General features: G+C 45.7%; 1 protein-coding gene across 2 annotated transcripts in view; it reads left to right on the plus strand.

The window, feature by feature from the left end:
* The first annotated feature begins 4,998 nt into the window (after positions 1-4,998).
* The window catches only part of WDFY1 (WD repeat and FYVE domain containing 1), a 47,511-nt gene continuing 29,025 nt past the window's right edge, over positions 4,999-23,484 (plus strand). The window contains exons 1-3 of one of the 2 annotated variants that reach the window (XM_040450875.1): positions 5,118-5,230; positions 16,449-16,536; positions 21,409-21,476. In XM_040450875.1, coding sequence (XP_040306809.1) covers positions 21,470-21,476 — 7 coding nt within the window. In that variant the 5' untranslated portion in view covers positions 5,118-5,230; positions 16,449-16,536; positions 21,409-21,469. Of the gene's footprint in view, positions 5,231-16,448; positions 16,537-21,408; positions 21,477-23,484 lie in introns of both variants that reach the window. The other variant, XM_040450873.1, reaches the window with a different exon arrangement.

The following is a 23,484-nucleotide window of genomic DNA, read 5'->3' on the forward strand; positions in this document are numbered from 1 at the left end:
ACGTGGAGAGCGAAACCGGGGCGGGGCTAGTACGCAGGGGGCGGGGCGGCTGCCGTTGAGTGTTTACTGCGCCTGTGCGAGTTCTAGTTCCTGCCCTAGGGTTTACTCGCGGGTGATCCCGGATTGAGGGGCATTTGGCTCCAAAAATTCGTGGAAGCTGGTTCGCCCTGGCGGTTGCTTTCTTGGTCCTTCCTTTCTCACTAACGCAAAAACCTGGTTCACTGTCAGTTTGAAGAAGACACTTAAAGTCTCAGAAAAACCCATTCCTTGTCAATATATATTTAGTCCTAAGAGTTACAGACCATCAATCCAGCCACTATTTATGAACAAATATTTACCCAAAGCGTCTCCAAAAGCCTTCGTTTCAGGAGCCCTCCACTAAGGGATTTTGACTTAACCAAAATTCAAATTTCTAACAGTACGAACTTTTTAAAGCATAAAAAAAAAAAAGGATTGGGAAAAAAAATGCATCAAAATGGAACAATGGAATTATGTCTTTTCCCCCTTATCTTCTCTTTGGCAGTATTATTATATTGCTTTCCTACCAAACGGTTAATATTAATGTTAACCTAATATTAATTCACAAAGGAAGACTTTTCTGAATTTCCAAGTTTGAGTTGCCTGCTGAACATCTAGATCCCCAAAGGGCAGGCACCTCTTTCTGTGGTCTCTCTATTTGTTAATGGCATCAGTGTCTCCCTCCCTTGCCTGCGCCCCCCCCCCCCCCCCAGTAACCCAGATTGGGCTCCGATGTTTTCAGTTATTTCTATTTCCACGAACACCCTCTTTTGTCCAGGAGCCAAGTCCTTTTTCAATTTATTTCCACAGCAGCTACCTGATGGCTATCCTTACCTCCTTGCCAGGCCTTGCACCTTCCTTTCTTCACCTTCATTCATCTCCCTGAAACACAGACCCAGGCATGCCACTACTTAACTCAAGAATCTCTAATATTAGGCTGTGATAAGGATTCTCCCCTTGACCAAACTATAGTCAGGATCCCCTAAGCCCTCTTCTCAACTAGGCTTCAACTTGGGCTTCATTGTCTTTGTTAGGCCTGCATAGCCCACTTTCAGCAAGAATCCTGAGTCAGTTCAGGAAGAATTCCACACCTTCAATATCTTGATCACCCATGATAGCTAATCAAATTCATCACCTGCCACTATCCCCACGTTATACCTGATCACCCTGGCCTGCCTTCAGAAGAATCCTGTCAAGAATCCTCGCCACCCCCGCCCCAGCCCTGCCTTTACCCTTGATGTTTCCACTTAGTTTAATGTTCACGGACACTTCCTAGCCCCCTTGGGTATAAATTCCCACTGGTCCATGCTGTATTTGGAATTGAGCTGAATTCTACATACAAGTCTCTTTTCCATTATTGCAATAGTTCCCGAGTAAAATCTGTCTTTAACTATTGTCTAGCTCTTGTTTTTCTTTGGCAGATCATACAACTCAATTTGGGGTCTCTTAACCTTTCAAGAGGGAAAGTCTGAATGGTTCATCATAGCCTATAAAAGCGTTCTCTTTGGGGAGGGAGAGAGGAAATGGAGGTTGGCACGTATCATAAAACAAGCTGATGGATTTTTGGGTGAAGCAAATTCAGAAGGGATGAGAGAAAATCATGATTGGTCTTTGTGTTTCAATAATTTACACTGCATGTGAACAAAATTCACTGAACATTAGTCAAATACATGGGTTAGAAGAAAGCACGGGAACTATTATTTCTGTAACAGTCCATTTACTGGGAGAAATAATCTAGTAATCTAGTTGGAGCAAATAATGTTATGTTAATAGGACGGGTCTTTGAGAGTTTCTCAGTAAATACAACAATGAGAACGTAATATACAAAGCAAAAATGTAGGGTCTCAAGAAGCTTTTCCCACTAACTCACGGAGTTGAGGTATTAAGCAGTTTTTAAAATTCATTCATGAATTTGTTTATTCAATAAACATATGCTAATGGGACTACTTGGTTCTAGGACCCAGGCTCAGAAAACAGACCCCACCCAGGGCTGCCTGATGCACTTCATTTATGTCCCTTCAAATCCCAAAGTTATGTGTTCAGTCCAGACTTCTCTGCTACCCAGTTGTGTATATACAAAACTCCGGCACATAATCGTCTCCTAACAACTCCAAATGGACATGTCAAGCTTCATACATCCAAAACTGAACTCCCCATCTTCTTGCCCAAGCATCTTCCCCAGATCGGTAAAAGGCAACTCAATTTCTTCAGTTTGTCATCCCACACACTGTCATTCCTGATTCCTCTTTCTTTCATACCCCATATCCAACAAAGTTCAATGGTTCCACCTTCCAGAAATGTCTAGACTCTATTGTCTTCTCACCGCCTGCACTCTGTTCTAAGCCATCACTGTCTCTCGACTGCCTTATTTGATTAGCTTCCCGACTCACACCCTTGCCTTTTAAGACTGAAGGCAGATCAAGGTAGTTTTCTGCACTCAAAATCCTCCACTGGCGTCCCATCTCACTTACAGTAAAAGCCAAACTCCTGACCATGGCCTCCAGGGGTGACGTTATCTGTCCGGTGGCCCTTCTTCCTCATCTCTCTGTACCCCTCACTCACTCTGCTCCAGCCACACTGGCTGCCTTGCCGGCCCTAGAAATTCCCAGGCATGCTCTCACCTCAGGGCCTTAGCACTTGCTGTGCCCTTTTGCAGGAGAGGACTTCTTCCATACTTCTGCCTGTTTTACTCCCTGTTCTCCTTCTCGGCTCAAACATCACCCTCTCCGTGAGGACTTCCCTTGGGTTGCATTCTCTGGAAGCAGACACTGAGACAGAGATTGGTGTGCGGGATATTTATTAGGAATCCACATCTGTGAAGAGAGGCGGATGTAACAGGATTAGGTAGAAGTCGGCTGCAATACAGGCCTGACAAATTCTCATCCAACCCATGAGAGAGCTCTGGAGCAAGTTCTGCCTATCAGTGTGTCCCACACTGGACTGAAATAGCCAGCCCTCTATACTCCTCTCTCATTTAGTTACAGAATTCGGGCTGCCCCGTGAAGGGCATGGTCAAGCCTTGGTGGCTCTCTGCAGCTGAGGCAAACCCTGAAGGAGCTGAAAGCTAGAGAGCATCTGCAGCCTGCCTTCCTTCTATGAAGGTGGATCTGTGCAACATATCTTGGAACGTTCCACGCCATCTTGTTTAAAATTGCCATACCCTCTATCACCCCTATCACTGATCAGTTTTAGTTTTTTCACAGCCCTTAACATCTTCTGGTATACTATGTCATCTAGTTATTTCTGTTGTTTATCATCCGGTTCTTTCATTGGAATCTAAGTCCTAATGGTAGAGCAACCTTTGTGTCTTTGGAGCACAGCTACATTTAGAATGGTGTCTGGGTCATAGCACGCACTCAATAAACGTTTGTTGTTTGAAAAGTTGTTCAGTCTAGTCATCACACTGTAAAAGCCTTGCAAGAACCATGTCTTATTCATCTTGTCAGAATATGGTGCTTAGTAGGTATACAATGCATGTTTGTTGAATAAATAAATCCATGAATGTTATTAACTTCATGTAAGAAAGTACTCGTATAGCACAGTCCAATAGAAATACCAGGTGAAGCACATACGTGATTTAAAATCTATTAGCTGTATTAAATATAGTGACAATAACTTTTTAAATATCTAATTCAATGTATCTAAATTTTATCATTTCGACATGTAATCAACATAAAATTTATTAATGAAATCCCTTATTTTCTTTGTGTTGTTTTGTACTAAGTCTTTAAAATTCGGTGTGTATTTTGAACTCATACCATAACTCAGTTTGGACTAGTCACATTGGAAGTGCTGGATAGCCATGGGTATGGTACATCTCTGGTGCAAGTCTGCAGTTCATGGGTCAGAATAATATGGGGGGGAGTGTGGGTTGGAGAGGGGAGGTCTCGGGAGTCAATGATTTTCTGGGTCCCCATCATGACTGTAACTTAGCAGCTCTTGATGTGCTCTAGCCAAAAGCCACCAGGAACGCACCTGTACTTGATCACGTTGGGTTGGTTGCTAACTGGCAGGAGAAGGCATATCGTGGGAATTATGCGGCCTTAGTGATAGAACTTACTGTAGGATTTAGGTTTGTGTTCGGTGATTTTAGGGAGGATATAAGCAAGAAGGGCTATCCTCTGGACTGGACTGGATTTTGTCAGGAAATGGGGGTCATTCTATGATTGGAGCTTTTACTAAATCTTGTCTAGAGGAAGGAAGACTAGGCAGAGGCTAAAGCTGGAACTAACTGGTAAAGAAACAGGAGTCACTCTTGTTAGCCAGCATAGAGGGATGTTTTTTCATTTGTGTGGTTTGGACAATTTCATGTTTTGGCTGTGTTTATATATGATTATGGAGTGGCATTGTTTGGTGTTTATGTTCCGCAGGAAGCAGCTGTCAGCGCTGGGCCAGCTCCCGGCAGCACTGACATCTGGATCACAGGACCACGCCATCTCCTGGCGTTTTCTCTTTCTAATAGCCGTGCGCCCTAAAGCAAGTGATTTAACTTCTTCGTGGTCCAGTTTTCTCACGGCTACAAAGAGAATACAAGAGCTCCATCTCTTAAAGTTGTTATCAGCACTAAATAAGATAATCCGTGTCAGGAAATGGGGATAGTGCCTGGTATAGAGTCACCACTCAATGAGTGTCACCGACTGTCTTTCGAGGATTCTAAAAATGGCACTGTATTTTTTCACGCTTGCCACATCTTCGAAATCTTCCAAACAATGGCTTCTAAGAAGAAGCACGACGTAGTATCATTATTTCCAGAAGGCTCTGGTTTGGCGGACAGTTCCTCGTCCCCTCCAACGGCCCAATCCACTCCTGGGTGAATGCCTTTACCTTTCAACCTTTGTCACTTTCCCACTTGTTGGGAGGCGGCCTCCGGGGCTCTCTCCCGGCTTCGGAGTTTTCGGCTGCGCGGCTTCCCCAGGCAATACGGGCGCGGGCGGCAGCACTCGGGAGCTTACGGCGGCGCGGCGCCCACGCGGCCCCGGGAGCCCAAGCGGAACCGGCGCGTCCCCGCCCGCCCGGCCGTCAGCTGATGGGCTTCCCGCCCGGGAGGCCGCTGCCGCCGCCGCCGTCGTGCGAACATGGCGGCCGAGATCCACTCCAGGCCGCAGAGCAGCCGCCCGGTGCTGCTGAGCAAGATCGAGGGGCACCAGGACGCCGTCACGGCCGCGCTTCTCATCCCCAAGGAGGACGGCGTCATCACGGCCAGCGAGGACAGGTAGGGCCGGCGGGTCGTGCGCCCGCGGAGGCGCGACGGGGGCGGCCCGTACTCCCGCCGGCGGCAGGGTGTGGGGATCGTGGGGTCGGCGGCCTAGTCCCTCTCCGGGAGGGGGCGTCCTCGGCCCCCGGGACCTCGACGCGCCCCTCCGGTCTGGGACCTTCACTGCACCCCTCTGGCTCGGGACCACGGTCTCACCGCCCCCTCCAGCGGGGGACCTCCTCTCGCGGTCCCATAGCGCTCTTCCAACCGAGGACCCCTGTCCCAATGCGCCCCTTCAGTCAGTGACCCCCACCGCGCCATTCTAGCCCAGGATCCACGCCCCTTCCAGCTCGGGACCCCGGACCCTCCGTGCCCATTCCAGCCGGCGACTCCCTCCCGCCGCGTCCCTCCATAGGGGTACCCCCTTCCCGTCGCGCCTCTCCCGTCGGTGACCCCCACCGCGCCTGTCTAGCCCGGGACCCCCGTCCCTGCCTCTCCTTTGTGGGGTTTTGCTTGCCCCTCGAAAGCGTCGCGACCTCTGGGGGATTTCTTGGCCTTCCGCAGTCAGTTTCAAACCTCTGAGCCAGGAGTATTGGAGGCAGGTGACCGCGGGTCCTGCTGCGAAGGATTCCCTTCTCTCAGCAAACCTCCAGGAGCATTCACTGTCTCCCTTCTGCTTCACAGCTGCTGGGACCCGCTGAACTCTATTTACTACATAGTTTTGTTTTGTTTTTCTTTCCTAAAAGAGACTTATTTTTTAAAAGGTTGGGTGCTTTTATTTTAAAGAAAAATGTGTTTTCCGCTATTAACAGAAACCCAGTATCACCTGCCATAAAGAATTAAACTAATGACTAGAGTATGTTATCCTGTGTGCACCTGAAGTCATCTCATTCTTGTACTAAGACAACTGGCATTGAAGAATGCCCTTCACACATTTGGGAAACACTGATCTGGTGCGATTTTGTCATTTTACCCAAGAGGAAGTTGAGGCCCCAGGAAAGCCCCAGAGATACTGCTGAAGCCAGAAATGCAACCCAGGACTCTTACCTTTTTGGTCTGCCCAGGGCTGTGCGATTGGATTGGAGAGATATGGTTTGTTTTAAAACTTTTGCTTTTAAAACGCTGAAAGTTTAGGTTTGTGGCTTTACAATAGGAATTTGGAAGAAATGACGGATGTTTGCTGAGTGAAATTGTGTTTCCTTGCTACAATGAGTGCTCTTAAATGGTGATATTCCAGAAGCCAAAAGGCTTTCTGGAAATGGAAGGTACTGTTCTTTGCTTAGAGCTGACAGCTTTTTGTAGTCCTATCTTTTGAAGTAAGCAACATCTGAGGGCCTGTTCTGGGCACAGAAAACTTGAAGCCTCCTGGGTTGCCTAGTTGACCTTTGTATTTTCGAGTCTGGTTATTATGAGCAGGCAATAGCCTCTCCTGGCTTGTATAATGTAGCCAACCTCAGAGGAGGTGGGGAGTGATTGCAAAAGACCTGGGTGTTGGTGTGCAGAGGCAGGCAGGGAATGGGAGAGGGGGATATGAGCCACAGGGAGACGAAGGGAATGTGAAAAAAAGGCAAAGGGCACAAGAATGATATTTGCGTGATAATCAACTTAGATGCAGACAACATTTCATAAAACTTAGCTATCTTATTCAGTAAAATATCTTATCCATGACTCATGCATGTTGGGTAAATTGCTGAATATTTGAGATCACTGGCCAGGAGCAGTGCTGATAAATGTTTTATGGAAAGTGATTACTTAGCTGCTCTGGGACTGAAATGTTCTGGGGGGAGCCTTAGATCAGCTCTTTTTTTTTTTTTTTTTTTTTAACTCGGACACAGCAAGGCCTTTGCTGATGACTGGACCAGGTGAAGGTTGTTAGAGCCTTGTGTTTCTAATTTGTGTTTCAGGCCATGGAGCTTTCTTGAAGGTAGGACGTTTCTTAGCAGGTGCCTTTATGAGATTTATGAAAGCACGTGGCTATGGGTTGTTGTTGGATGTGGGGGTCTGTCTTTACATTGTCATAAATAGGTGTCTTACTGTTCAATCATTTATTCATTCATGCATTCGTATATTTAGAAATACTGTACCTATTGAGTGCCAGGCTTTGGGGAATACAACAGGGATCAAAAGCCACAGCACTTGCCCTCCTAACTTCTGATTCATTGATTTTTATGGCCCTTGACCCCATGAAACCAGCATATGGAGGAAACAGAATACTGACCGCCCTTATTTATCAAACAAGCATTTATTAGACATTTACTGTGTGCAGGACCTGTAGTGTGGCCAGAATCTCTGCTTCCAAAGGACTGGACAGACTGGTTGAAGAGATGCCCTGTGCTCTCGGCTTCTAGGGTGTTGGGGAGACACAGAGGAAAGAGTGTCCCTGAGGGCCAGAGTTCAAGGAAAGTCTCCTCGAGGAGATGTCACTGGATAGAGAAGTGGGCTGTGTGAAGGGAGGAGGACACACATCCCTGTTCCAGGCAGATGGAAAGAACAGGAGGCAATAAAGAACCACCGTCACTTCTAGGTGATCGGAGCAAAGTGGGGATGAGTGGCCATGGCAGGAGAGAGTACTGAGAGCCGGACGGTCCTAGTGTCCCGTTTTGGAAGGGCCTTCTTTGTATGCCACTGTTAGGAATTTGACCTTAGTTCGTAGCTAGTGAGGAACCATCAAAGACTTCAAAGCAAGAGACGTGATCAGAATTTGTACGTTGGAAATAACAATAGCTAACCTTTTATTTTATTTTTTTTTTTCAACGTTTATTTATTTTTGGGACAGAGAGAGACAGAGCATGAACGGGGGAGGGGCAGAGAGAGAGGGAGACACAGAATCGGAAGCAGGCTCCAGGCTCTGAGCCATCAGCCCAGAGCCCGACGCGGGGCTCGAACTCCCGGACCGCGAGATCGTGACCTGGCTGAAGTCGGACGCCCAACCGACTGCGCCACCCAGGCGCCCCTAGCTAACCTTTTAAAAGTCCCTTCTTTCTGGGTGGGAAGGGGGAGAGGGAAAGCAACCACAAGGATTGATGGAGGGAGAGGGATGGGAGGTGGGCTAGATGGCTTTGTGTTGGGCACTGGGTGTTGTATGTGAGTGATGAATCACTGAATTCTACTCCTGAAGCCATTGTTGTGGTGTATGTTACTGAACGAAAATTTAAATTAAAAAAAAAAAAAAAAAAGTTCCTCTCTCTGTTGGTACAGAATTGAACCCATGTATTCGGCAGCATCCAGTCCTCACATCTGCCCTTGAGGTGGGTACTACAGTCACTTCCCTCATCAGGAGCTCCAAAATTCAATACATTCTAAAAGTCAAAAGTGGTTTCTGTTTGTAAACTGGGCCCGAAAACTCACTGGTGCTCCCACTTGAATAGATGAGACCGTTTGTAATCTCGGTTTATCCCATGCCGTGTGAGCGTCCATTTGTTTTACTGGGGAAACAGCAGTGCATGTCCCTTGCAGGTGCTACCCCAGGCCCTGCTGGGAGCCTCCGAGAACACATAGGGTATGCACCCTACCGCGGAGGGCCTTTGACAGTTTCGAAAACTGGTTCTCAGTGAGGGGTGACTTTGCCGGCCAGGGCACATTTGGCAATATCTGGAGACATTTCAGTTGTCACGACTGTAGGGGGGTATTGCTGGCATCTGGTGGGTAGAGGCCAGAGATGATGCGCCACACCTTGTAATGCACGAGGCAGTACCTCGCAGAAAGAATTACCGGCTCCAGATGTCCGCGGTGCCGTGGCTGAGATACCCTGGTTTAGGCTTAATGTACTTACTTATCTGCTCTCTCTAGACAGTGGTTCTCAAACCTGAGCATGTATCAGAATCAAATGGAGGCCTTGTTAAAACACAGATAGCTGGGCCCTGCCCCAGAGATTCTGCTTCAGCAAGGCTGCACTGGGGCCCGAGAGTTTGCCTCTCTTCCACGTTCCCGGTGCTGTTTTTGCTGCTGGCCCAGGAACCCCACTTTGAGAACCCCGGTTCTGCAAGTTCCGGATCACGGTGCTTGCTTGTGTAGGCCCACTGGGAGGGAACACTGTTTATACCTTGTCTGTCCTCTTTTAACGTCAGTTTCTGGGATATATTTGCCTGGAGTCATTTGTTACATGCACGAGTTTATTTCCCATTAAAACCAAACCGTGTATATGACAAAGCTAATGCGAACAGTCCGCTCAGAGTATTAAACCGGTGTGGGATACCGAGCTTAATTCCATCATGCTGGGGTCACCCACCGGTCATGGTTTTGGCAGAAACATTCGGGATTACTGGGCCGCAAAGGGTTAACAGAAAAAAACGGCCCTACTCTTTTGTATGCATTCATGTAGATTTTGTTACAGTGGTAATTACCCTAAACTCTTCAGTTTCCAGTTGCCTGCACTTTGGAACGGGCAGTTTTTGAGCATGCAAAACAGAAGAATGATACATGCGTGGACTTTACAAAGAAAAATTCCTCAGTGAATAAAGTATGATTGTCTCTCTAGTCGGGGAAACTGTAAAAATAAAAGCAATAACCTGAGCGGTAAGTTGAAGGGCTTGAGCTACAGCAGCCATTTCCCTGAGAGTGGAAACAGAAAATGAGACTGCTTTCAGAATAGAACTGCAATGTGGTGAGACAGCGAAAACCCATTCCCTGGACCCACTGGCCTTTTGAACTGTTTTGCTGTGGACTGCATCAAAAATTTAGAGTCAGTTGGAGGATAGAATTAAAAAAAGAAAAAAAACCTTTGTGATAAAACCTTAGAAATAAGTTAGGGCTGTGGTCTTCAATTTTGGGAAACAGTTTGAGGATGAGCGTGCTTATGCTATTGTTGCATCAGGGGCCTGGGGGCCAGGCGATTGATTTCCCGGAGAAGAAATTTTGCTTGGCCTAAGGCAAACAAAGGCAGAGCTCCCATGTTGTGAAATATTTTAGGATGTTGCGCTTAGGCTGGTAAACGATAACAATGACAGAAAACCAACTCGTAGCATATTTTTGGTGGCATCTTCTTTTCTTGTTATTGTTATGCCAGCTGTTTAATATGTGTACTTCCTTTTAGGCATTTCTAAGACTGAAAAGATGGTTTGAGGGAAAGAGTATCTTTACTAACTGTTCATGCAGAAACAATTTCGAATAAACCACTTGATTTTTAAGTGTTACGCTTAGGAGAAAACCTGGCATAGCCGGAAGTTGTTAGCCTGTACAGATAACCAGGGCGTTAACTGCTGTGTTTTTGTTGTCATGCAGTGCCTAAAAGTAGACTCTTTGATTTGTGTTAGAAAATAAAAGCAAGAGGTGAGAAGGGAAGAAGCATTTATTCCGCTCTCGTTAGAGTGGCCCTTCTTTGTGATGTTCATTTTCTTTTTATAGCATAGTTAAGAACAGATTCTGGATCCAGAATGCCAGAGTTTGAATCCCAGCCGTGTGACCTTGTGCAGGTCACTTAGTCTTTCTGTGCCATAGTTTTCTCATCTGCAAAATGGGAATAGTATCTACCTCACGGTTTTGTGAGATTTAGATGAATTAGTATGCAAAGTCTGAACAGTGCCCAGCACAGAGAAAGCACCATATATATGTTGGCTGTTATTTCCCATTTAATTACTTTAATCTCATCAAAAGCTAAAGATATCTGCTTACTGTGTGTGTGTGTGTGTGTGTGTGTGTGTGTGTGTGTGAATAAACTAGTTTTTCCTGTATAAATAAAGCAATACCATTTTCGGAGTGACTTACAAACCTAAGTTCTTGTAACAGTCTTTGAGTTGTGCCTTCTCATCATTTCCATATTTGGTCATTTACAAGTCATGTCAGTCATTAGTTTTTCCTCATAAAATCTTTGCCCTGCTGTGTTTGGGGGCCCCAAGATCACCCCCTCGGTTCGATGATTCACTAGGAGATGGTTGTCCTCATGGCCATGATTTATTACAAAGGACACAAAACGGAATCGGTGTAAGGAAAGGAATGGTTGAAGTCCAGAGGAAATCAGAGTCACCTTCCATGAGTCCTTGCCCTGTGGAGTCACACAGGAAGTGCTCCTGTGTTATGCCCACATCTGTAAAATATTGTCTACCAGGAAGCTCATTAGAGACTCAGGACCCACTGCTTTATTGGGGGCTGGCCGTAGCACTTGACAAAATTCTAGACTCACAGAAGGAAAGCAGGCATGCCGTGGTCTCTCAGATGTTAGTATGAGTGAATCACTAAACAGACCTGGTAGGAATAAAGCATGGAACAGAATTGGAAACCAGGCTACTCTTCCTAGTTCCTCAAACTGTGCTTCTCTGGGGTGAGTTTAACCTTGTGTGTTTCAAGACTAGGCTGGGGATAGAGTTTGAACTTTTTTTTTTTTGAAGTTAAGAAAGCTTTGCACAGCCCCTAAATTGACTGCATCCTGCCTGGATTGCTCCTGTTCCTAGAGGTTCTGATGGCTTTTAGTCTTCTTGATAGCACAGAGGTCACAAGAAATCATCTCGATGCTAATAGTCAACAGGTAACAGCAGGAATGGTTCCTCAAGTGAAAAAGAAAATAACCTGCAGGTAGAAAAGCAGCCATCTGGCTTCAGGAGATGCGTCCTTCCCTCAGGAGCCAGGGGAGATGCCACACAAGGGGCCTCCCTCTTGGGATAGAGATTTCTGCCTGTGACAAAATCAGGAGTCGTCATCGTGGGCAGTTGAATTCCTTCCCTGGAAAAGGAGATGGAAATTTAAATTTTTCTCAGCCAATCTAATTATCCTCAGTGAAAAGAGGCCGATTTCCCTGCCTTTCCGTTTAGATGGTCAATTCAATAAAAATCTAGTGTTTTCCCCTTTTGTTACCAAAGGAGAAAAGCTTCTTTCTGTGGCAGGAATGAAGAGGGCAGAGTTCAAGAGACTTGGCTGAAAGGAAACTGCTCTTTATTTGATAAAAGCAGATTGCATTGATGACCACATCCTTTTCCTTCTCTTGCAGGCTAACATCCTAATGTTATAGAAAGCATGGAGGCTACCAGAATTACCCATTATGTCTGCAGCCCCTGAAGGGAGTCAGAGTAGGAAAAAATATCCTTTGCTGATGGTAACAGAGATGCTTGGTGGTTTATCAAGATATGAAATAGTATCGGCAGATTTCCTCAAACTTACTATTGTAGGAGTTTAAAAGAATCAGGCCTTGCGCTTAATTTGTAACATATGCTATCGTTTGTATTTTGTGTTTAATTGGTTAATTGAATAATGCTGGTATATCAGTTTATACTATAAAGATGGTTGAATTGCTTTCATTTAGCTGTTTGGGGATGATTAGGGTGTTTTTTGAGCGTTTTCAAAAAAGATCTCGTTTTATAAATGCTGCTGTGTCAAGCGAGACAGAATTTGGCCTTGTGATTTTGCCAAAGCCCTCGTGTGCTCGTCGAATCTATTTATCAAAAGTGTAGGCATGATTTTCAAGGTAATCGTACTGGAAAATAAAATCTATTGGATCCAGATGTGTGTTCTCATGGAGTTTCAGGTTAAAAAATGAAATTAATCACCACTCCCACAAGATGCCTTCTGGTTTGAGATACGTGCTCTTCTTCACAAGGAAAACCATGCTTTGACTCTGTCTGCTTTCCTCCTCTAGTCCAGCTTAAGCAGAGGAGGCTTTATCGACTTGGTGATTTCCTAAACTATATGTTTATCTTGCTTTTTATCACTCTTTGAGGGAATCCGAGGGACCAGAAGTGATAAAAGGAGCCTCTTTACCCATTCTGATCATCAGGCAGGCATATCTTGGAGAAGATCACAGACTAAGTCTTCCTGGAATAAGTACTTCATTCTTAACCAGACTTGTGGTTTTTAGTCTGCATTTCATGTATCTGCTATAGTAAGGTAAAAGAACATGCAGAATTATGATCCTTAATAGGATGAACAATATTGACTGATATTTAATTAAGAGAAATAACTTCATTTAGCTTTTACAGTAACTTCTTTAGTTTCTTGGGATTCGAATTAACATCTGTGTAAAGTGAAGATCCTGTATTTCAATTAAAAGTTGAAGTGTACTTATTTGTTTATTCAGTACATTTAAATCCTTGGTACTCAGTAAATGCCAAATGCTTTTTTTTTTTTTTAATTTTTAAGGTCAGAATCCTAAGTATTCTTAAAAGTATTCTATTTGTGGAACAGGTAGAATTGTATCATTTGGTTATTGCTATGAAACAAGCCACTTTAAAATTCAGTGGCTTAAAACAGCAAGTACAGTTGACCTTTGAACAGAACAACATGACTTTGAACTGTGCAGGGCCACTTATATGTGGATTTTCTATAGTATGGTATAAATTATAAATTATTTTATGTTTCTGGTACATATAGTTTATGGTATAAACTATAAATTATTTTCCTTATGATTTTCTTAACATTTTGCTTTCTAGCTTATTCTACTGTTAAAATACAGTATATAATAAAATACACAGAATATGTCTTAATCGAGAGAGACTTTGTAAGAATACTGCTCCTGTTGAGCACAGAAGTCAGTGTTTCTTTGAACTAAATGAGAGCTTTGAAATTAGATGTAGGCTTTTCCACAGTCTGGGTTTGTTTGGAGGAAAAAAAGTAACGCTTCATGTTTCCTTATTGTTTAGGGGTTACTTACTGCTTTGGAGGACAAAATGTGGAATTTTCTGAAAAGCCTTTTTTTTTTTTTTTTTTTTTACTTCTTTCACTTGTTATTTATCACACAAAGCCTCTTGGCTTTGAGTTATTTACTTTTGTAATGTTTTGAAATGCGAATTTTCATCATCCTCTGACATAAGAGCGATGGAATTGGACAAACCGGCCAAAGAAATTGACGTTGGTTTGTTTGATTTTAGGGCCTGGACTCTCCTTCCTTCCGTCTCCCTAAGTATAAAATGGAGGTCCTGGCTGTCATCTTTGCCATGAGGATGTGGCATCACGTTCTCGACTGACGTCGTCTTTCTCGAATCCGAATGTGTGTCTAGAATACAGGAAGCAGCTTTGTCTGCCGCTACAGTTCACTACTGTGAACTTAGAAGAGGTCAGGCAGGGCCACGTGTTGATCAGGAGGCATGGTGTTTTATTGCCCTGTCTCTTTCAGGCCCGGTGCCCCCGGGCCTTTGGGTGTCTTCTCTTCTCTGCCTTTCTGCATCTGATTCCTTTGTGGGGCTGTGCCCCCTGCTCACCGCTCCTGGGACGTGACATTCTCTGTTCACCCAGTGTCTCTAACCCTTGTGTCCCGGTCCGAGTCTCCTTATGAGCTCTGGGCATCCTTGGCCCTCTGCACTGGCCTCCTGGATGCATCAGATCCTTGACTAGACCCCGTGGGGGCATGACACGCTCCAGACTTCAGGGCCTCACCCGTGGCATGACTTCCTGTTGAGGACAGTACCAATCTCCGAGGGAGAACCTCCCGTGAGGGATGACCAGAGCCTCTTAGGATCTGCCTTACGAAAGAAAGAGAAGGCTCTGCACCCTGCTGGAGATTGCTCTGATTCTAGTGCCCGCCCTTGGCACTGGAGCTTCTAATCTGAGGCCTGTTTTACCCCTCAGCCTGGTTTGCGCTTGTTGGGAATGATTTGACAGACACATTCCTGCGGAGTGAGCAGTCTTCACATTTAGATGGCTGTCTTGACGTCACACAAGATACCTCCTCCTTGTTTGATTGTTGGCTTGTTCTTCTGCTTATTGAGCGGAGGTGGGGGACCCTGCAGTTCTCTGGATGTCAGGGCTCCAGGACCACCTCCCACCCCAACAAGGAGCCATAGGTCTCGGCTGTCTCACAGGTGCGTTCCTTCTCCTCTCCTACCGGTCCTGCTCAGCCCGGTTACGGAAGTTAGCTCTGTCATTTTACATTATGCTTTTAAAAAAAAAAACTGGGGCGCCTGGGTGGCGCAGTCGGTTAAGCGTCCGACTTCAGCCAGGTCACGATCTCGCGGTCCGTGAGTTCGAGCCCCGCGTCGGGCTCTGGGCTGATGGCTTGGAGCCTGGAGCCTGTTTCCGATTCTGTGTCTCCCTCTCTCTCTGCCCCTCCCCCGTTCATGCTCTGTCTCTCTCTGTCCCAAAAATAAATAAACGTTGAAAAAAAAAATTTTAAAAAAAAATAATAAAATAAAATAAAAACTAACATTTCATAAACCTTTTCTCATGGATTCATGGTCTTGGCAACTATTTTTAACGGCTACACCAGCCTGTTAATTCAAGTAGCTTATCACGAACCCATGGTTTTCATAACTATCTGTAATGACTACGTAAGCCGCTGAATTAATATGCCTGGAGCCCATTTCATTATTTAACATTCCCCCCAGTTTTTACTCCTTTGAATAGTGCTCAGAGTAACTTTTTTTTTAATGCGTAGTTCTTTTTTTCCTATGAACTAATGTCTTCAGAATCAGTTGCCAAGCATGGAGTGTCTCAATCACTTTGTTGTTGTCATGACTGTTGGTAGCAGAACCAGCAGTGTTAGGCGGGAAATGTTTTTGCTCACCATATGGGACAAATTCTTGCCAAAGAGCTGGTTCTGATTTGCGGTGCTGACACAAAATTATGAGAACCCTAGCAGTGACGTTTTATTATTGTTTTCAGGTGTCCGTTTGCTCACCCCCGCGTTTTTAAACACATTTCAGTTCGAAACCTTTAAAACAAGAAAGTACAGGCCAGCATTGGCCTTTCGTTCGTCTAGAAAATAAGCGGACCTTCCACCTTGCTGAAGACCAGCGGACAAATAAGGCGTGGGTAGCGGCGTGCAGGCAGCGTGGCGATGCGTATGTAACGTTACCGTCTCACATAGAAATACCTTTTCTCAGGGGCGTCTGGGTGGCGCAGTCGGTTAAGCGTCCGACTTCAACCAGGTCACGATCTCGCGGTCCGTGAGTTCGAGCCCCGCGTCGGGCTCTGGGCTGATGGCTCGGAGCCTGGAGCCTGTTTCCGATTCTGTGTCTCCCTCTCTCTCTGCCCCTCGCCCGTTCATGCTCTGTCTCTCTCTGTCCTAAAAATAAATAAACGTTGAAAAAAAAAATTGAAATACCTTTTCTCATCTACGTGCGGAAAATGCCGCAGCTGTATGTAAGTCCTGGCTTCTCTAACTAGGAGGCCGGAGGAGGTAGATGTAGGTAATCTTAGCGGGGAGAAGTCTGAAAAAAATTGTATGCAGACCCTGAAAGAAATGACACATTTCCTTTCTAAGTACCTTTCGGAAAACTGTCAAGCTGTTGTTTTAAAATAGCTTAAAAATAGAGCCTCGCAAAGATCAACCAGTTTCTAAGATTTCGGTTGTAAGGAAAGACTTTTTTTTTTTCAGATTGACATGCTCTTGGAATCTCAAAGAAAATCCATCCTCTAGAAAAATGGCTAGAATAAGCAGCAAGCAAAACAGAAAATGAGTTGAGGTGCGTGGGTGTAAACTTGTCAAAATATTAAAGGAAAAGTTAAGCTGTTGTATCTTAACTCAGTAGAGAAAGCAGCTTAGACATTCGTCTAGGCAGGCAATATTGTGGTTTTGTAGAAATAAAACCATCTGATCTTGATACTCTGTGATTATATGGTCTCTTAATAACATCCTGGAGTTTTTAATAGTTTTCTCCTATAAATGTCACAAACTGTATTGTGTTGCTTAGAACTTATTGAATAGATTTTACCTCCAATTTATTTAATAGTAAATGTTCTCGGCCTGTGGAATTTGTTGACTTTTTTTTAATTAAAAAAATTTTTTTAATATTTTTATTTATTTTTGAGACAGAGAGAGACAGAGCATGAGCAGGGGAAGGGCGGAGAGAGAGGGAGACAGAGAATCTGAAGCAGGCTCCAGGCTCTGAACTGTCTGCACAGAGCCCGATGCGGGGCTCGAACTCACAGACTGTGAGATCATGACCCGAGCTGAAGTCGGACGCCCAACCGACTGAGCCACCCAGGCGCCCCTAAATTTTTTTTTAATGTTTTATTTACTTTTGAGAGAGAGAGGGGCAGAGTACGAGTGGGGGAGGGGCAGAGAGAGAGGGACACACAGAATCCGAAGCAGGCTCCAGGTTCTGAGCTGTCAGCGCAGAGCCCGACACGGGGCTTGAACCCAAGGGCTGTGAGATCGTGACCTGAGCTGAAGTCGGACGCTCAACCGACTGAGACACCCACGTGCCCCATTTGTTGACTTTTTTAATAAACAGCCCAACTTAAGCCTGTTTTTGCAGTCATTCTTTAAACCAAATGAGACCTATTCTAAACACCATACAAAACATATTCCTATATTATTTAGTAGAAATTATACAACTTTGTTTAATGCATAGGTTCTTGGGAGTGCGGGAGCGTTAGGGGTTAAACCTAGCATTGTCTTGATTTCATCTTGGAAGTGAGAGATTTTAGCGTTGTTGTGGAAGGAAGGGAAAGAGATTGGCTTGAAAAGAGAAGAGGCAGGGTTCCAGAGAGAAGGTGTGACTACAAAGAGACCTTGTCAAGGTCAAGTGCCGATTTTGGAACTTGATTCCCAAGAAAGGATGGGCTTCTCGCAGCCCGGATAAGATCGATTTTCAACCGAAACATCCCATGAGATCATTTAAGTTCTTGCCAGTTTCCCAGTGTGTCAGCTGGGTGCAAGCCAAAGTACAGTACTAACGTTTGTCCTCCAAGGGAAATGATACTGCGTCTCACAAAATGCCGGTGTCTAGGTAGGTTCCATTTTGACCTTGGGCTATTTTGAATATCATTCTGAGCTTTGCAGACTTAAAATTAGACCTTTCCAGGTTAGATGATTGGCTGGAAGAGACAACCTTTAGGGTTTCCCCTTCCCCGGCCGCCTTTTCTGCCTTTGAGTATCGCTCTTCTCACGAGAGGACCCAAGGAAGAGCCTGTGGCACTGAGTCCTTCCTTCTTTGAGATGCCAGTGTGTCCATGACCCACAACTTTTGGAGTTGATTTGAAGGGTTTTAGAATGTGTCTGTACTCTGTTCTTCTTTAGGCCCTTAAAAAAACCTGGCAGGTTTAACCCCTTTGTGATCCGCATGAATGAAGGCCGGTGAACTTGACGGGGCGCTGTGCGACGCTCTGATCTCCCGGTGCCTTGCCTTTTCCTATCCTGTCTTTGGAACTGGAGTAGGACCCTGGGGTAGATTTAAGGCTTCTCAAGGAGTTGGCCTTTAACTTCTTACAGCTCCTTTGGCTTCATCCCTCATGTTGAACGTAAGTAATGAAATGTATCCGTAAAGCCTTCTGTAGCGAGTGACAGGCTGTGTCATGCTGAGATGGCACCCGTGCTGCGGTATGCCCAGATAAACTATCTGGAGAGGGAGGTTCTTGGTAGAGTGGCGAGGGTGGAGGGCTGAGGGCCTAACTGGAGCTCGGGGTACTTGGGGCCCTTGAGGACGGCAGCTCGTTGGGATAGAGGTCTGGGTTGGGAAGTCATAGGCACTAAGTGTCACACGGACCCCTGATTTGAGACCGCCAACTGCTGGTGGGCTCTCAGCACGGGCAACGGAATGCGTGGCTCCTTGGGAGTTGCAGCCGCTGGTCCACCTGCCCCGGGGCGGGCCCACCGTGTCGGAGGGAAGAACCCACCAGGTGATGAGAGGAGCTGACGGAGCCAGACTGTGGTGGGTGTACCGATAACAGAGAGCAAGGGCCAGCATCACATTTTGGAATCACTGCTTACTTCTTAAAAAAAACAAATAAGCAAAAATCTGCAACACCATTATTACACCTAAAGAAATGAACGGTATTTTAATACCGTCAAATATCTAGTCAGTGTTCAGATTTTCAGTTTCATGACGATACACGTGTGTTTAACAGTTTGTTTGAGCGAGGATCCAGATAGGTCTATGCATTGGGATTGCTAGATATATCTCTTAAAACCTCTTTAATTATAGTCTGATCCTCTATCTCTATTTTTTTCCCCATGCAAATTATTTGTAGAAGGAACTGGGTCATTGTCTGTAGCCTTGCCTGTGGTCTTGAGTTTTGCTGAATGCACCCGTGGGGTGGTGTTTATGTTCCTCTGTATTTCCTGTAAATTGGTAGTTGAATCTAGAGGTTTGATCAGATGGTATCTTCCAACAAAACTGGTATCATACTGCCGTTATTGGTTTTGTAGAGGGCTTTCACTTAACATTATAATGTGAACACTTTCTATGCCACTAGCCATTTTTCATAACTTGATTTAAATGGCTCCAAACTACAAAGGTCTGTATTATGAAAAACTTTTAACTTCTGAGGTTTGGGAAAGAAGAAGGTCGGGTAATCATGAACAGCAACCAAGGACCCCATAACAGAGAAGTCTAAATGTTACCTTGAAGAGTGTTAAATTTTGGTTTAAGATGTGGAATTACAAACTGTAAAAATTAAAGGTCTGTTTCTACATGCTTTAGTCTGTTCTCCCCTCTCTTTTAATTTTGGATGTGAACTTGGACGCTTTAGAACTTCTTTTCACAATACAGGTGCCTCAGAAGAAAGTCTGCCTGGTTATCTTGCCTTGTGAACCTCATTTAATGGCGCTCAGCTGAACAGACGGTGTTTGATATTCTCCTTGGTGTCTCTTCAGACACGGTATATGGTTCTTGCTTGATTGCAAACAACAGAAATAAGTCAGACTGACTTAGGCTGCTTGATGAGGGTGTTTCTGGTAAGGATGCTGGGGTGTCTGCCTCACAAAACCCCAGTCTTGGGAAATAGCTCTGCTTTGGGCATGAGGGACTCTCACCTGGACCGTCTGCAGCTCGTTTCTCCTTTTAATAAGTTGACTTCATACACTCTGCAATCCAAATCGCAAAACATATGACCGGAAACAGCCATTTCAACTACTGGAGACACTGATCTGTTTTTCTCCCTCCTTGTTTCTGATTTCCCAAGGGAGGAGCTGATTGGTTCAGCTAGGGTCAGACGCCCATTTCTGGTCTAGCCAGTTGTGATCAGGGGCGGGATGTGGAGAAGGTTGGCAAAGGTTCCATTGTGACCAGTTGGCAGTGGCCGGAAGACAGGGCATGTTGTACACATGGCTGTTCCTACCCCGAGGCCTGTGTTCAGTTCTTCTACAAAGTAGTAATTTGCCCACTGTGCTACTGGGTCATCTTACTTATTTGGATGAGTGAAGGTCAACGTCTAAGTCTTCCTTTATTGTGATCTAATCACACGCAGGAATCTGTACAGATCTTCATTGCAGCTGGACAAGTCCTGACAAATTCATGCACTCATGTAACCAACTCCCCAGAGCCCTGCCATCCTGTGTGTCCCTTTACATTCTATCTTCCTCCCCAAGAAGCAACACTGTTCTGATTTTTATCCTCATAGACCAGTCATACTTGCCTTGAACTTCAAACAAGATGGTGACCTGTTGAGTCAACATTTAGCCTTCTGTATTTTAGTTTAAGGTGAAAACATTTATTGAGCACCAGCTGCGTGCCAGAGTCGGTGCTGCTGTTAGACATAGGAGAGGGATTGGGACAGAGCTCACAGGAAGGGACAGTGGGATGGCTGGGACTCACTGCAGAGGCAGAGCGTGCCTGTGCGGGAGGAGGCACGAGTGTCCCAGGGGTTCTGAAGAGGAAGAGGCCTGGAGCTTGGAGGAGGTTCTGTGAGTGGAGGAGGAAGGGTCTTAGTGTTCCTTATTGTTCTTCTGACATGAGCCAAAATACCAATCTTTGGCTATTCTGGTCATTTGTCATTTTCCTGCCTGTGTACAGGATTTCCTCATCTCCCTGTGTGTGTTCTGATGAAAGGAGAGGCCCAGAGACCTGGCGTGGGGTGATTTCCCCCCGGGGGCAGGAAGGCTGGGACTTATCAGAAATGAGCAGTGCTGTGGGCTCTGCTTCCCATGCGCATCTGTCCCGCTTCTCCAGAAGCATTGTCGTTCCGTCTGTATCTTCTGCTGTCCTCATTTGGCCCAGATGGCAAGCAACCAAATTTGCACAGTTTGTTCTCCCGTTTTCTTGGTGTATCCTCATATAATGAGATTTTATGTATTATTAAACTCACTTGAAATCCTGGCTCTGAGCTACTACATAACTTGCCATATGTGGTCATATATATGTAACTGTAGATCACGTGTGTGTGTGTGTGTGTGTGTGTGTGTGTGTGTGTGTGTGAATAGTGTATGGACTACATATAATGTACTATGTGCTGTACTTGTGGGTCCTGGCGTATTTCTCTAGTTTGTCCACCTGATTAACCTTATGAGGTCATTTGGGAAATACTACTGAAAATAAAATAAATAGTTACATTTCCCTGGAGCACAAAAGAAGATAAAATTACTAAAAAGTACTCTTTCCTTCTTTTCTCCACAGAACCATTCGAGTGTGGCTGAAAAGAGACAGCGGTCAGTACTGGCCCAGCATTTACCACACAATGGCCTGTGAGTAGCTGAGCTGTTCCACTTGAGGAAAGTGTGTCTGATGCCTTTGATGATCATATTTCAAATATTTATTTTTTTGAGAGCAAGAAAAGTGTGTCTAATGCTTTGATGATTCAAATTTCAAATATAATTTTTATTTTTGAGAGGGAGAGAGTGTGCCAGGGAATGGGGGGGTGGGGGGAGGGGGAAGAGAGAGGGAGAGCACCTTAAGTGGGCTCCGTGCCCAGTACGGAGCTCCATCCACGACCCTAGGATCATGACCTGAGCCGAAAGCAGGAGTTTGACACTCAACCAATTGAGCCAGCCAGGCGCCCCCGATGAATCAAATTTCAAAATGCCTGAATAAAAGGTACTACTAGGGGCCCCTGGGTGACTCAGTCGGTGAAGCACCTAACGCTTGATCTCAGCTCAGGTCGGGATCTCACAGTTCATGCCCCATATCAGGCTCACGCTGATGGCACAGAGCCTGCTTGGGATCCTCCTCTCCCTCTCCCCCTCCCCCTTCCTCACTCCCCCCCCCTCTTTCTCAAAATATATAAACATTAAAAAAAATTTTTAAACAGTGCTACTAGATTTCAAAATGAATTTCTTAGTTGCCTCATACCCCAACAGACTATGCTGGGAGGACTTCTTTTCTTTTGCAAAGGAAGTTGGGTCTGCTGGCTTAACTGAAGCTGAGTTGAGCAAAACTGAAAAAAGAAAGGAGAGGTGGGGGGAACGGCGTGCCCGCCACCCCCAGGTTTTCCTCTGTTTTTATTTTGCCAACTTGCATTATTAGTGACCGTGTACTTGGTAATAGCTGATCCTGACACTAAAAACGAGCTCTGTGCACCCCCCTGCCTTCATAACCAGCCTCCGGCCTGGCCTTTTCACAAACTTCCGGTACTACTGAGAGATTGGGTCCAAAGTACAACCCTTTCTATGCAGAGAACTTTCTCAGGAGTTAAATGTGTTCGAAAACTCAATCTAGAAGATAAAGCCTTTGCACTGGGATTTTGAAATCGCCCTGGGATGCAGTGACTTAAAATTACACTTAAGTTCCAGCCCTTTGTGCAGATGTCAGCAGCACTGCCTTCCTACCCCCCCCCCCCCACTCCTTCTCTTCATCCTTTCTCGAAAAGGAAGCCCCACAGCAGAGGCCTGGGTGCCACCCGGGCCCAAGCTGGGCTTGGATCCTGCCATCCCAAATGGCCACATAGAAGCCATCCTTGGCTGCTAATTCCTTAATGAGGCATTTTCCTCAGTTAAGGGTTCCAGTATTCAGAGGACCCCCTAGGAAAAGAAAAAAGGCTTTGGGGCCTGCTTGATGCTGTGTTACGTCCGAACACCGCTGTAAAGTCTTTGCCACTCGCTGCACACGCTGTTGACTGCGTTCACAGCTTTCTTAAGAGTTAGCCCAGAGCCAGTGGGGCGTGTTAGACACCGATTCCGAGTAATCAGTCTGGGTCATCCTTCCGAGGGCCTCTTTCCTTGGCTGCGCTTCCTCCTTTGTACGTCTCTTGCAGTGTGTGTGTGTGTGTGTGTGTGTGTGTACGCGTGCGTGCGCGCGCAAGCATTCGGGTCCTGCAGTCGTGCTCAGAAATAATTAGTAGTCCGTCAGGAGTTTCCTTTTTTCTGCCTGCCTGGGACAGCTTGGGCAGGCTGCGCACCTCCTCTGTCTTGGTGGTTAGTCACTGAAAGCGAAGATACCGGGACAAAGATAACCATTACAAAAGGAACCATAAGACTTTATGAGACGTAGCACCTTAGGGGTCTCCGCGAAAAGCTAATCATAATTGAGGACTATGGACTGACTGTTGCCCGCATCCGCACACATAGGGAGCGTGCGTCACCTTGCCTGCCCCCTCTCAGCGGTGATGACCGATGGCTTGGCAGATGTACTCATGGAGCCCGTTTGGGAAATTTTTGGGGGGGGGGTGTTGGAGCAGGGCAGAGGTGTCTCTCAGACGGGTAACTCCTCACCTGCAGTGGCCCAGTGATGGCCCTGACGGCCGGCAGTAGCCACAGC

The sequence above is a fragment of the Herpailurus yagouaroundi genome, unplaced genomic scaffold (genome assembly GCF_014898765.1).
Source record: "Herpailurus yagouaroundi ecotype Mexico unplaced genomic scaffold, PumYag 202, whole genome shotgun sequence".
Lineage (NCBI taxonomy): Eukaryota > Metazoa > Chordata > Mammalia > Carnivora > Felidae > Herpailurus > Herpailurus yagouaroundi.